Below are 12037 nucleotides of genomic sequence, written 5' to 3' on the forward strand. Positions count from 1 at the left end.
GCCTCTTGCCCACATTCGGCTCCCCGGATTCCGCTCCTTGCCCATATTTGGCTCGCCACGCCCCTCCCGCCGTGGCCCCGCCCCTTGTGGGCGTGGTTTGTCGCCGCGGCGACGCGGCCGTGGGAGGACCCGGATGTGGCTCCATCCCAACATGGCGGCGGCGGCGGCCGAGTGAGGCCTTAGGGGGTCCGGGGGGCGCTGAGGGCGCTCGGGAGGAGTTTAGGGGATTTCGGGGGGAACTGAGGTTTGGAGACCGTCCAGGGCCAAGGAATTCTGTGATGATGGAGGTGGGGGGTTGGCGGTGGGTTTGGGGGCAATTCGGGGCTCCCCAAACCCCCGGGGGGGCGGTGGCAACAGCCTTTGGAAACCCTGGAATTCCCGGAGAACAGCGGGATGTGGATCTAACCGCCCCTCGCCCTAAAAACACCCCAAAAAGGGGAGTTTGGGGGTGATCCTGAGGGAATTCCGTTCCTCCCGTGCAGCACTTTTCCCGAAGGACCCGGAATGCAGAGCTGAGGCAGGAAAGTTTTCCCTTCGTGGCAGGTAGGAAACGGATCCGGAATTAATTCCCAGAATTTTTTATCCTACGGAGATTTGGGGGTCTCCTCCGCACGCTCCCATCCAGCCCCAGAGCCCTGGGTTCGATTTTTTCGGCGTTTCCTGTGGATTTGGGTCAGGGACTCCAAGGCAGACGGGCACTGGGATTCCTCAGGAATGTCCTAACTCCTCAAAAACAGCGTTTTCCCCCAGTTTTGGCGCAGTGGGAAGGGAAATCGCCATTCTCAATGTTCTTGGTGGTATTCCTGTCGCCGTTCCTCAAAGGAAAAGGAGAAAAAAATACCAGAAAGAGCTTCTGGATTTGGACTTTTAGTTGTGTTTTGGCTGTACTTTAGTGAAGTTTGAAATAAGTAATGGTGGGAGAGAGGGACTGAGCCACAACTGGCTTGGAAATAAGTGGAAATTGGGTTTATGGGGAATATCCGGATGTGGAAAAGATCCAACAATCCTTTGGAAATGGCCAAAAACTTCCCCCTCCCGCCGTTCCCTGTTGGGGTTTGGGGGTAAAAGGTGGGAATTTGGTCATCAATATCTCGTTAACAGCTGCGGGACGAGCGGGAATTGATCCGGATTTTCCAGGAGGAAATTCCAAGGATATTCCTGCCCGTGGCTTTAATTAATCTTTTAATTTGTTCATTCCCATGGGATAAGACCTGGGTTCCCTGGAGCCCTGGGAGGAATACTTGGGTTTTCTGGGGGTGTTTCCGAACCAGCCTCAGGAGGGATTTGCCGTTTTCCTGGATTTTGGTGGATTGTTATGCATGGACAGCATTGTTACTGATTAATTGGATCATCTTTAATTGGCCCTTCCTTTGCCCCGAGCCCGAGATTCCCGACATTCCTCCCTCCCTCTCTCTCCCTAAACTTCCAGCTCCAAGGAAACTTCCTGCTGCAGGAAAAGAGCTGAATTCCACTGGAATATCTCTTTTTCCTCTTTCTTTTACACTTTTTTCCTTCTTCTCCCCCTTCTCCTTTTTTCTTTTTCCACTCCTTTCTCCTTTCCCTCCTTTCCCTCCTCTCCCCTTTCCTGCTTTTCCCAGCGACCACGGAAGCTTTGAGCAGTTGATTCCCTTCTCCCAGGAGTTCAGATCTCCCGATTCCCTTCCTGGAATTTTTCCCCCAAGGAGGAGAACGTCCTCCTGGGTCACCAGATTCCTGGAATTCCGGGATTCCTCCTAGGCAAAGGCCGACACCTCTCCTCCTCTTCCTCCTCCTCCTCTTCCTCTTCCTCCTCCTCCTCCTCCGTCTCCTCCGGCAGATCCAGCTGGGCCAGTCCAACCCGCCTTTCCCAGCCGGAGCGCTCCGGTCCCGGCCTTTCCGGCCTCCCTTTCCCGGGAATGTGACCCCATTGGGGGAATCCCAGGATTCCAGCCCGGGGGATTCACCCATAGGTTCGGGACTGCCCGGCACCCCTTCCTGGATTTTGGGGTTTCTTAAGGAAAACAACACCTCAGAGCAACCCCAGCCTGCTCCCAGCAGGACCTGACTGGGATTTTGGGGCTCCAGAGCAGCTCTGGCACGCGAAAAGCTCCAGGGATCATCGGGACCACCCGTGAAGTTCAGGAAAACACGCTTTTACCGATTCTGCCGGAATTCCAGGAGTTCTCGGGACGCTTTGATCTGTCCCTGCTGCGTTAAGGAGCTGCTTCCTGAGGATCCCAAATTCCCCCCAGGGGCTCTGGAGGTGGAAGTTTTTCATGGAAGATGTGGAATTGGAGGGTTTTGAGTCTCTTCCTGTTCTGGCTGACACCAGGAAAATAATTCCCCAAGAGGAAAAAACTGGCTCAGGGATTTTCCAGCGGAGGCTTTGGCTGTTCCCTCTTTTTCCCAAAAGGATCAAATCCAGCATGAGTTCAGGATTCAGGGAACTCTAGGGGAAAGAACCCGGGAATAAGCAGTGGGAAGACAAGGTAAGTTTTCCATCTGGTTGAATTTTCTCACCACGTCCCCCCAGTGGGATCTCGGGAAGGCTCCGGAGCAGAGATTCCCTGGGAATCCCTTTGGGATCCCTTGGGATCAACCCCAGCTCTCCCTGGGACCTCTCCCCGTCTTCCTGGGGCTCTCTGCTACCGTAGGGGCCCACCTGGAATTTTAGGGGAAAATAGAGCAGTTTGGGGCAAAGAGAGGAGAGATGGGATGGATGGACCAGCTCCACACAAGGGAGAAAAAAGTGGGAATATTGGAATTTGGGAAGCGGGATGAAGCCAAGTGCCGTGTCTGGAATGCCATGCTGCCACCCTGGGTGTTTGCTTTCCTGAAATTCCTGCAGTTCTAGTCTGAAAATCCTGAAATTTGCTGAAAATCCCATTGCAATCCCTTCCTGGACACTCTCCTGCCCAGTAATATCTGATTTTCCTGTGCTTGGGGTTTATGGGAAGGTGTGAAGCGCTTCTGGGCACCTTTTTCTCCCTTTACTTTTCCCTTTGTTTTTCATCCCGAAGCTGCCAGCACGATTCCCACCAGGACACAGCCAAAATGCCGCTGGTTTGGGGGGAATTTGGGGAATTTTGTGGGGAATTTTAGGGAAAATACAAAAATATTCTGCCCAGTGTGGACTCAGTTCCTCGTTAATTGGTGACGAATTAAACCCCACTGGGATCCCAGGAATGCGACCTGGGAAGGGCTGAGGAATAAGTTCACCCTCTCCTGGCCCCCATCCCACCCTCTGAAATTCTTCAGGACCCCTCTGCCCCTGCCAAGTGCCACCAGTTTTTCCCCAACTGTGCCAAAAAAAGGGGGATTTTCAGGGTGAAATCCTGTGGATTTGGTGTCCAGAGGTCCTGGATGCTGCACCTCCCCAGCGTTCCGGCTGGCCTGGATCATCGGTGGATCTCCCCTGGAAGTCCCGGCAGGAAAAGCCCAAATGCAGCAGATTTTAATCCTCCCGCTCCAAATTCAGCTGCAATTTCCCCAAACCAGGAGAATTTTCCATCCAAAGCCAGGATTTTGGCAATCCAGGGAGGATCCCGGCAGTGTCCTGGAAAGGTGGAAAGAGGGATCAGCCGAGGATGAGCAGGGAAAATGGGGAACATACGGAATTCCGACAGTTTGTGACTGGGCCCGAAGTGGAGGTGAAAAACTTCCATAATGGATCATTGATTTAAGGGGAAAACTTCAAAGATTGGGAAAAATGGTGAGAAAACCTTGGAAGCGGTGGGATTCTGGAGCCTGGAAAATGGGATTGAGCTGAGGAGCCGGAAAAAAATGGGAGGAAACGGCAGGAAATTGGCACCGGGAAAAGCAGTGGAAGTGGGAAAAATGGATCCGCCCGGGATCTGCGGGATTTTGGGGCCATTCCCGGTGGGATTCATGGCCCCACTGGGATCACATTCCCAAAACTCTCCCAGCTCAGCTCATTCGGGGCCTGGAACCCGCAGGAAAGACATGGAAAAACAGGGAATGGAATCAGCCAAACCTTGGGATTGTGCCCCAGAGCACTGGTCCTTGTGCTGGGATCCACGCAAAGGGGATTTTTGTCGCTTTTTGAGGTGTTTTAAGGCTGTTTCTTGGTCTAGGTGAGGTAATCAATGGATTAATCCCATTTCCAAGTGGGAATTTCTAGTGCTCCTGGTGTTTCCAAGCTTGGAATTGGGGAAAAATGGAAGTAATTGGATAAAAAGGGGGACGTTGGACAAAAGTGACCAATGGATGGATAAAAATCATTCCAACAATGGGATTTTCGGGGCTGATCCCATTCCCACCCAATGCTTCTCATTTACCTCACCGTGACACTGGGATTTTGGATCTGATCCCGTCCAACCCAACGCGTTTCACCCCAATGACATTTCTAATTTATTTCATTCTAACGATGGGATTTGGGCGCTGATCCCGTTCCCGGTGACGTTCCCCATTGTAACGCTGGATTTCAGGGGCTGTTCCCGTTCCCGGTGACGTTCCCCATTGTAACGCTGGATTTCGGGGACCGATCCCATTCCCGGTGACGTTCCCCATTGTAACGCTGGATTTCGGGGGCTGTTCCCATTCCCGGTGACGTTCCCCATTGTAACGCTGGATTTCGGGGGCTGTTCCCGTTCCCGGTGACGTTCCCCATTGTAACGCTGGATTTCGGGGGCTGTTCCCATTCCCAGTGACGTTCCCCGTTGTAACGCTGGATTTCGGGGGCTGTTCCCATTCCCAGTGACGTTCCCCGTTGTAACGCTGGATTTTGGGGACCGATCCCATTCCCAGTGACGTTCCCCATTGTAACGCTGGATTTTGGGGACCGATCCCATTCCCAGTGACGTTCCCCATTGTAACGCTGGATTTTGGGGACCGATCCCATTCCCAGTGACGTTCCCCATTGTAACGCTGGATTTCGGGGGCTGTTCCCATTCCCAGTGACGTTCCCCATTGTAACGCTGGATTTTGGGGGCTGTTCCCATTCCCAGTGACGTTCCCCGTTGTAACGCTGGATTTCGGGGACCGATCCCATTCCCAGTGACGTTCCCCGTTGTAACGCTGGATTTCGGGGCCCCATCCCATTCCCAGTGACGTTCCCCATTGTAACGCTGGATTTCGGGGGCTGTTCCCATTCCCAGTGACGTTCCCCATTGTAACGCTGGATTTCGGGGCCCCATCCCATTCCTGGTGACGTTCCCCATTGTAACGCTGGATTTCGGGGGCTGTTCCTGTTCCCGGTGACGTTCCCCGTTGTAACGCTGGATTTCGGGGGCCCATCCCATTCCCAGTGACGGTTCCCATTTCCCTTGTCCTAACACTGGGATTTTGGGTCCCGATCCCGTTGCCAGGAGCGCATCCCGGGCCATGTTCTCCAAGAAGAAGAAGCGGGTGGAGATCTCGGCGCCGTCCAACTTCGAGCACCGGGTGCACACGGGGTACGACCCCTCGGAGCAGCGCTTCACAGGGCTGCCCCGCCAGTGGCAGGGGCTGCTTGAGGAGTCCGCCCGGCGCCCCAAACCCCTCGTGGACCCCGCCTGCATCACCGCCATCCGCGGGGCCCACAAGGTGTGGAAAACCGGGAACGTCGGGAATTCGGGGGGGGGGGGGGGGTGGGGTGGGGAGGGCGTGGCTGGGTCACCATTCCGGGTTTGGGGTCTTGGAGGAGGTAACGGGGTTCTGAGTGCTCTTTGGGGTTGAACTGGGGGCGGTTTGGGGGTCTGGGGGCAAGGGAATTCTGGGGCCGTTCAATATTCTGAGGGAATTTGGGGATCATGGAGCAGCGAGGTGTGAGCTGGGTCCCCATCCCTTTCCTGCCTCCGAAAAGACAAACGTGGAGGTCACGGACATGGGGATTTTGGGATCATGGGGCAGGGATGGGGGAGGTGGGGGCTCATTCAGTCCCCGGGGTGGGTTTGGGGGAATAACTGGGAGGAATTTGGGGGTCTTGGGGCAGGGAATTTCAGGATAATGGGGAAGGGAGGCAGTAGATGGGTCCCTACCCTTTTCCCACCCTCCCAAAAAGCCACACTGGGGGGAATTTGGGGATCATGGAGCAGGGAGGTGGCAGCTGGGTCCCCCAGGACAGGGACCAGCCAGGTGAGAGACCCTTCCCCATACCTGGAACCAGCCCATCCCATGGGAACACGGGATCATTCCCACCTGATCTCTTCCCCATCATGTGTGTCCTCATTTGTTTAAGTCCCCAAATTGTCCCCCATTTCCACATCCTCCCATGTTCCCACATTCCCCACTATTCCCACATCTCCCGCATTCCCACATCCACCCATTCCCACCTCAGTTCTGATGTCACCCAATTCCTGCCCCATCAAACCGGCCAGTGTTTTGGGACCCTCCCGGTGAGGCCAGACTCCAATCCCTGGGGAGCACCCAGGGATCGTTTTGGGATCATTTTGGGATCTGGGAGTCTCCCCGGAGGGACACCCCAGCCAAGCCCCCTCCCCTCTGCCCATCCTGCCATCCCCCTGCAGCCGTTCCATGTCATCTTTCTGTTGGTTTTTTTCCTTTTTTCCCCTGTTTTCCCCATGTGTCCCCCCCCCCTCCCCGCAGCCCATCGTGCGCGGCTCCAAAGGGACCCAGGATGGGACCCCTGGGGGCCGGGATGGGACCCTGGCGTGGCTCCTGGACGAGCTGGAGGCCGTGTCCGTGTCCCGCTCCAACTCCCTGCGCCGGGACAGCCCCCCCTGCCCCTCCCGGCACCCCCCGGAGAACGGCCTGGCCCCGGGACCCCCCCCCCTCTCGCCCGGAGCCCGGCAAGAGCCGCCGTGGGGATCTGGAGCCAAGACCCCCCCAGTGCCGGGAACGGGAGGATCCCAAAACCGCGGCCGGGCAGGAGCCTCCTTGCCCGCACCCCCCCGGGGGTCGCCCCAAATCCAGCTCGGCCGGAGAGGGGCCCCCCCGGCCCCCGCCCCGCGAGCAGCGCCCACTCTCGGGGCCCGACCTATGGCCACCCGACATTCCCGGTGCTCCTGGAGCAGGGCTGAAGACGGCGCCCGGACGCCCCTTCCACACCTACCCCCGTGCCGACACCGACCCTGGCCGGGGGGGCAGTGCCCAGGTAAAGGGGTGTTCCCAGGCCCTTCCTCATCCTCCTCTTCCTCTTCCTGCTCTTCTGCCTCTTCTGGAGTGGGTTCTCTGCTCCTCTTCCTCATGGCTTCCTGTGCTCCACTGGGATCATCAGCGGCTTCCTTCCCCGGGGTTACATCATTGGCTCTGGAGCGGTTTCCTCTTCTTCCTTTTCCTCTTCCTCTTCCCCACTGTGCTGCTCCTCAGAAGTGGTTCTTCCTCAGAAGTGGCTCCTCTGCTCCTCTTCTTCGCAGCTTCCCGGGATCGGGGTGTGCAGGGGGCTGCCACCTTCCCTGCCCAGTGCAGCTTCATCTTCCTCTTCCTCGCTCGGTCTCTTCCTCCTTGGAAGCAGCTCTTCCACTCCTCTTCCTCGCAGCTTCCCATGTCCTGATGGGAATCAGGGCAGCCAGGAGGCCACCGGCTCCACGCTTCCTTCCTGGTGCTGCAGCCGTGGCTCTGGAGTGTCTTCCTCTTCTTCGTCCTCTTCCTCACCCAGCCCTTCCCTCCGACCTCCACCTGGAGGCCCCAGCGCTGGCTCTCGCCATTCCCACGGGAATTCCAGGGGCTGATGCCCCTCTCCCCTGTCCCCACAGGCCGAGCACCGCCCGGGACGGCCGCAGGAGGTGACCCCCAACGGGCCGGTCCCCGCCGGCACTCCCGGTGCTTCCCACGCCCCCGGCCCCCCACGCCCCAAAGCCCCAGAGCCGCCTCCCCCTGGCCCGGAGCCCCCGGCCCCACGTCCGCCCGGCCCCGCACCCGCCCCGGCGGGGGGCCCCCAGCGCGTGTCCCACGAGCAGTTCCGGGCAGCGCTGCAAATGGTGGTGGACCCCGGCGACCCCCGCACGTACCTGGACAACTTCATCAAGATCGGCGAGGGCTCCACGGGCATCGTCTGCATCGCCACCGTGCGCGGCTCCGGCAAGCTCGTGGCCGTCAAAAAGATGGACCTGCGCAAGCAGCAGCGACGAGAGCTGCTCTTCAACGAGGTCAGGGCGGGGGGCAGCCTTGGGGACCCCTTGAGAGCCTTGGGGACGCCCTTGAGAGCCTTGGGGACTTCATAGAGGCCCTTCAGAGACCCTCGGGAACCCATCAGGAGGCTCTTGGGGACCCTTGGGGAGAGAACTTTGGGGACCCTTGGGGGGAGAACTTTGGAGACCCTCAGGATCCCCTTGGATGCCCTCAGGAAGCTCTCGGGGCCCCCTTAAAGCTCCTCGAGGACCCCTTGGTGACCCTCTCAGGACCTCCTGATGCCCTGGGGACAGTCCCAGGGTCCCATGCCCATGTCCCCGTTCCCCCCCAGGTGGTGATCATGCGGGACCACCAGCACGAGAACGTGGTGGAGATGTACAACAGTTACCTGGTGGGCGATGAGCTCTGGGTGGTCATGGAGTTCCTGGAGGGCGGCGCCCTGACCGACATCGTCACCCACACCCGGTGAGGTGCCGGGGGGGAGGGTGACAGAGCTGACAGGGGTGATGGACAGCAGTGACAGGGGTGGTGACACTGCTGTCCCCCAGGATGTCAGAGGAGCAGATTGCGGCTGTGTGCCGCTCGGTGCTGCGGGCGCTCGCCGTGCTCCACGCCCAGGGCGTCATCCACCGCGACATCAAGAGTGACTCCATCCTCCTCACGCACGATGGGCGGGTAGGAACCCCCAAAAATCCCCCCAGGCCTTCCCCCCGATCCTTTGGGATCCCGCCCCGACCAGCCCCGTCCCCGTTGGCAGGTGAAACTCTCGGATTTCGGGTTCTGCGCCCAGGTGAACAAGGAAGTGCCACGGCGCAAGTCCCTGGTGGGGACCCCGTACTGGATGGCCCCCGAGCTCATCTCCCGCCTGCCCTACGGCCCCGAGGTGGGTCTGGGGGCTCGGGGGAGTTTTGGGGGTCCTGGGGTGCGTTAGGGAGTGTTTTGGGCAGGTTTCAGGGGGTTTGAGGTAGGTTTAGTGGGGTTGGGGCAGGTGTGTGGGCCCCCAAGTGCATCTCCTGCCTTCTCTACCACCCTGAGGTGTCTTATGGGGGGGTTGGGATGGGTTTAGGGTTGCCCAGGCTGGGTTTGGGGAGCACAGGGTGGGTTTGGGATGGGTTTAGTGGTGCCCAGGCTGGGTTTAGGGTTGCCCAGGCTGGGTTTGGGGGTACCCAGTGTATGTTTGAGGGGCTTCAAGTGGCCCCCCCTTCAAACCCCTGCATTCTGGATGCTGTGTATTTGGGGGGGGGGGGGGGGGGGGGGTACAGAGTGGGTTTTAGGGGCTCCACCCAAAACCCCCACTCATTTTTGGGGTGACCCACCCTCCCCAGGTGGATATCTGGTCCCTGGGGGTGATGGTCATCGAGATGGTGGACGGGGAACCCCCTTATTTCAACGAGCCTCCCCTCAAAGCCATGAAGCTGATCCGAGACAACCTTCCCCCCCGGCTCAAGAACGGCCACAAGGTAACTCAGTGGGGGCTTCCCCCTTTCTGGGGTGTCCCAGGGGGTGTCTCACGCCCCCCTCTCATTCCCCCCTAGGTGTCCCCGTCCCTGAAAGGGTTCCTGGAGCGGATGCTGGTGCGGGACCCGGCGCAGCGGGCGAGCGCCCCGGAGCTGCTCCGCCACCCCTTCCTGGGGGTTGCGGGCCCCCCAGCCTGCATTGTGCCCCTCATGCGGCAGCACCGGCTGCGGTGAGACCCCCCCGCCCTGGGGGAGACCCCCTCGGGCCCCTCCTGCTCCTCTTCCTGCCCCTCCTCCTCGGCGGCACCCACAAACTAGAGCAGGACTGGGATGTTCCTGGGGGGCACCAGCCCCCCAACCTGTACTACTGAGCTGGGGACCCCACAGGAGAGATTTTGGGGGGGGGGGCAGCTGTTATCCTGGAGATTCGGGGGAGCAGGGGCTCATCCTGGTCCTCCCCGCCTTTGGGACCCATTTTGGGGCATTTCCCCTTTTGTTGTTGTTTTTATCCCCCTTTCTTCTACCCCCCTTGGGTACCGGGGTATGGCCCCCCTACATCTCCATGAGGGGGGGTCCCCAAAACTACAGCCCCCCCTCCCCCCACCACACCACACTACTGACTTGGGGTGTGTCCCCCCCGGGCCCTTCTCACCTGTTTTTGTTGATTTTGGGGTTTTTTTGTTGGTTCCTTCCCCCCGGAACTCCCCCCTGCCCCCACGGTTTTGTTTTTTAACAAAGTGATATTTATATGGTCGGGTTTTGTACCGCACGGGACGGGGGGGCCCCGGGGGCACACGGGGCCCCTCCCCCCAGATTACACGTGTCCTTTTGGACCCCCTGTGTGCTGCGTGGTTCTTTGGGGCTGAGGGGTACACGGCAGGGGGTACCTCCCACATCCCCATGGGGTAGGGGGCATGGGGACCCCCTTGTCCCATGCTGGGGGGGCTGGGGACCCCCCCCATAAAGGACCCCCCAGGCAGGATCTGCTGCTTCTTCAGGGCTTTATTGACTGCACGGAGGGGGCAGAGGGGTGTGGCTGTGCCGACCGGTGGGATACGCGGGGTCTCCTCAGGGGCATGTCCTTGGCACGGCTTGGCCCACACTGACTCGCATCGGCCAAGGTTGGAATGGCTTGGCATGGGTTGGCCCCTGATGGTGGATCTTGGCCAGTGTTGACTCGTGTTGACTTGTCTTGGCCAACATTGGCTCGTGTCGGCTCATCTTGGCTCACATCGGCATCTCTTGGCCAACTTGGGCATGGCTTGGCCCACATTGACTCAGGCTGACGCACGCTGATGGGTCTTGGCCCACCTTGACTCGCAGTGACCCATGCTGGCACATCTTGACCCGCACTGGCTCCCGTTGACCCGCGTTGCCTCACATTGACCCACGTTGACCGACGTTGACCCGCATTGACCGACGTTGACCCGCGTTGACCGACACTGACCCACGTTGACCCACACTGCCTCATGGCCACTCCCATTGCCCGGCCTCAGCCCCCGCTCCCTGGTGCCGCCGCCCCGCCCCGCGCCACTGCTCACTTGCAGGTGCAGTAACACCCTTGGATGGCGTTGTTCCAGTTTCCGAAGAGCCCCCGGCGCACCTCCTGCAGCCGCGGCACCGCGCCGGCAGTGAAGCGCCGTGACTTGCCCTGCTTGGCCTTCCGCGACCACACAGTCAGCTCGCACTTGGTGCCCACCACGAGGGAGGAGGCGCGGGCGGACCACCCAGTGGGCATGTAGGGCATGTCACTGCCTGGCGGCACCACCAGCACCTCCCCAGCGCAGCACTGGTCATAGTAGGGGCTGTTGTCGGCATACAGCTGGGCGCACACCCGGGTGCCATTGACTGGGTTCAGGTCCGCTGCTGTGGGGCACTGGGCCTCCACCCCCCAGCCCAGCATGGCCACTGTGGCCACCAGTGTCACCAGCAGCACCGACGCCATCGCTGTCGCCACGGTCACTTCCCGGGCAAAGCCTCCGCGGTCCAGTTATAGCCGGGCACAAGGCCGGGGGTCCGGGCCCTCCTGGGAGGGGACCCAGGTGTGCGGGAAGGGACGCAGGTGTTGGGGGGGGTCCCAAGGTCTTCAGACCCCCCTGCCATGGGAAGGGACACAGGTGTGCAGGAACCTCCCCCCAGGCTGCCCTCTGCAAGAGAGGCCCTGGGATCCCCCAAATCTGCACCCCCCCAAGGGGGGACACCAGGGTTGGGGATCCCCCGAAGTCTGCAGCCCCCCACAGGAGGGACCCAGGTGTTGGGGACCGCCCACCCCAGAGAGGGCTCCAGGTGTTCTGTCCCCCCCCACCTGGGAAGGGACCCAGGTGACCCCCCCGGTCCCCCCACCGTCGCCACGGCCTTGGGGAGAAACCAAGGCCGGGCTGGGGCCCAGGTGCTCTGTATGCAAATGAGGGCATAATTAGCCATGGAATTTTGTTGGTTAGCTCCGCCCGCTATTTGCATATACATGATCCCATCCTGGCCGTGCTGAGCTCCCTGCGACCGTGGCAACCACAGGGGGCGGGGATTGGTGCCTCATTAGCATAGTCCAGACCCGCCCATATTGCGGGGTG

At 59.9% G+C, this 12037-nt stretch overlaps 2 protein-coding genes and 1 pseudogene across 2 annotated transcripts; 2 read left to right on the forward strand and 1 right to left on the reverse strand.

The window, feature by feature from the left end:
• The first annotated feature begins 76 nt into the window (after positions 1 to 76).
• PAK4 (p21 (RAC1) activated kinase 4) lies at positions 77 to 10300 on the forward strand. Its single transcript, XM_032126990.1, is given in 11 exon segments — positions 77 to 171; positions 483 to 543; positions 5307 to 5523; positions 6526 to 6810; positions 6812 to 7033; positions 7635 to 8027; positions 8342 to 8475; positions 8559 to 8685; positions 8768 to 8893; positions 9336 to 9470; positions 9546 to 10300. Coding segments are annotated over 9 exon segments (1779 nt in total). The 5' UTR covers positions 77 to 171; positions 483 to 543; positions 5307 to 5322; the 3' UTR covers positions 9702 to 10300.
• LOC116452703 lies at positions 3580 to 5311 on the forward strand (annotated as a pseudogene).
• Positions 10301 to 10451: 151 nt separating the features above from the next.
• On the reverse strand, positions 10452 to 11743 carry SYCN (syncollin). Its single transcript, XM_032127003.1, has one exon. The coding sequence runs from the start codon at positions 11410 to 11412 to the stop codon at positions 11005 to 11007; it is 408 nt and encodes a 135-aa protein (XP_031982894.1). The 5' UTR covers positions 11413 to 11743; the 3' UTR covers positions 10452 to 11004.
• Between the last annotated feature and the right edge of the window lie 294 nt (positions 11744 to 12037).

The sequence above is a fragment of the Corvus moneduloides genome, chromosome 17 (genome assembly GCF_009650955.1).
Source record: "Corvus moneduloides isolate bCorMon1 chromosome 17, bCorMon1.pri, whole genome shotgun sequence".
In the NCBI taxonomy this organism is placed as follows: domain Eukaryota; kingdom Metazoa; phylum Chordata; class Aves; order Passeriformes; family Corvidae; genus Corvus; species Corvus moneduloides.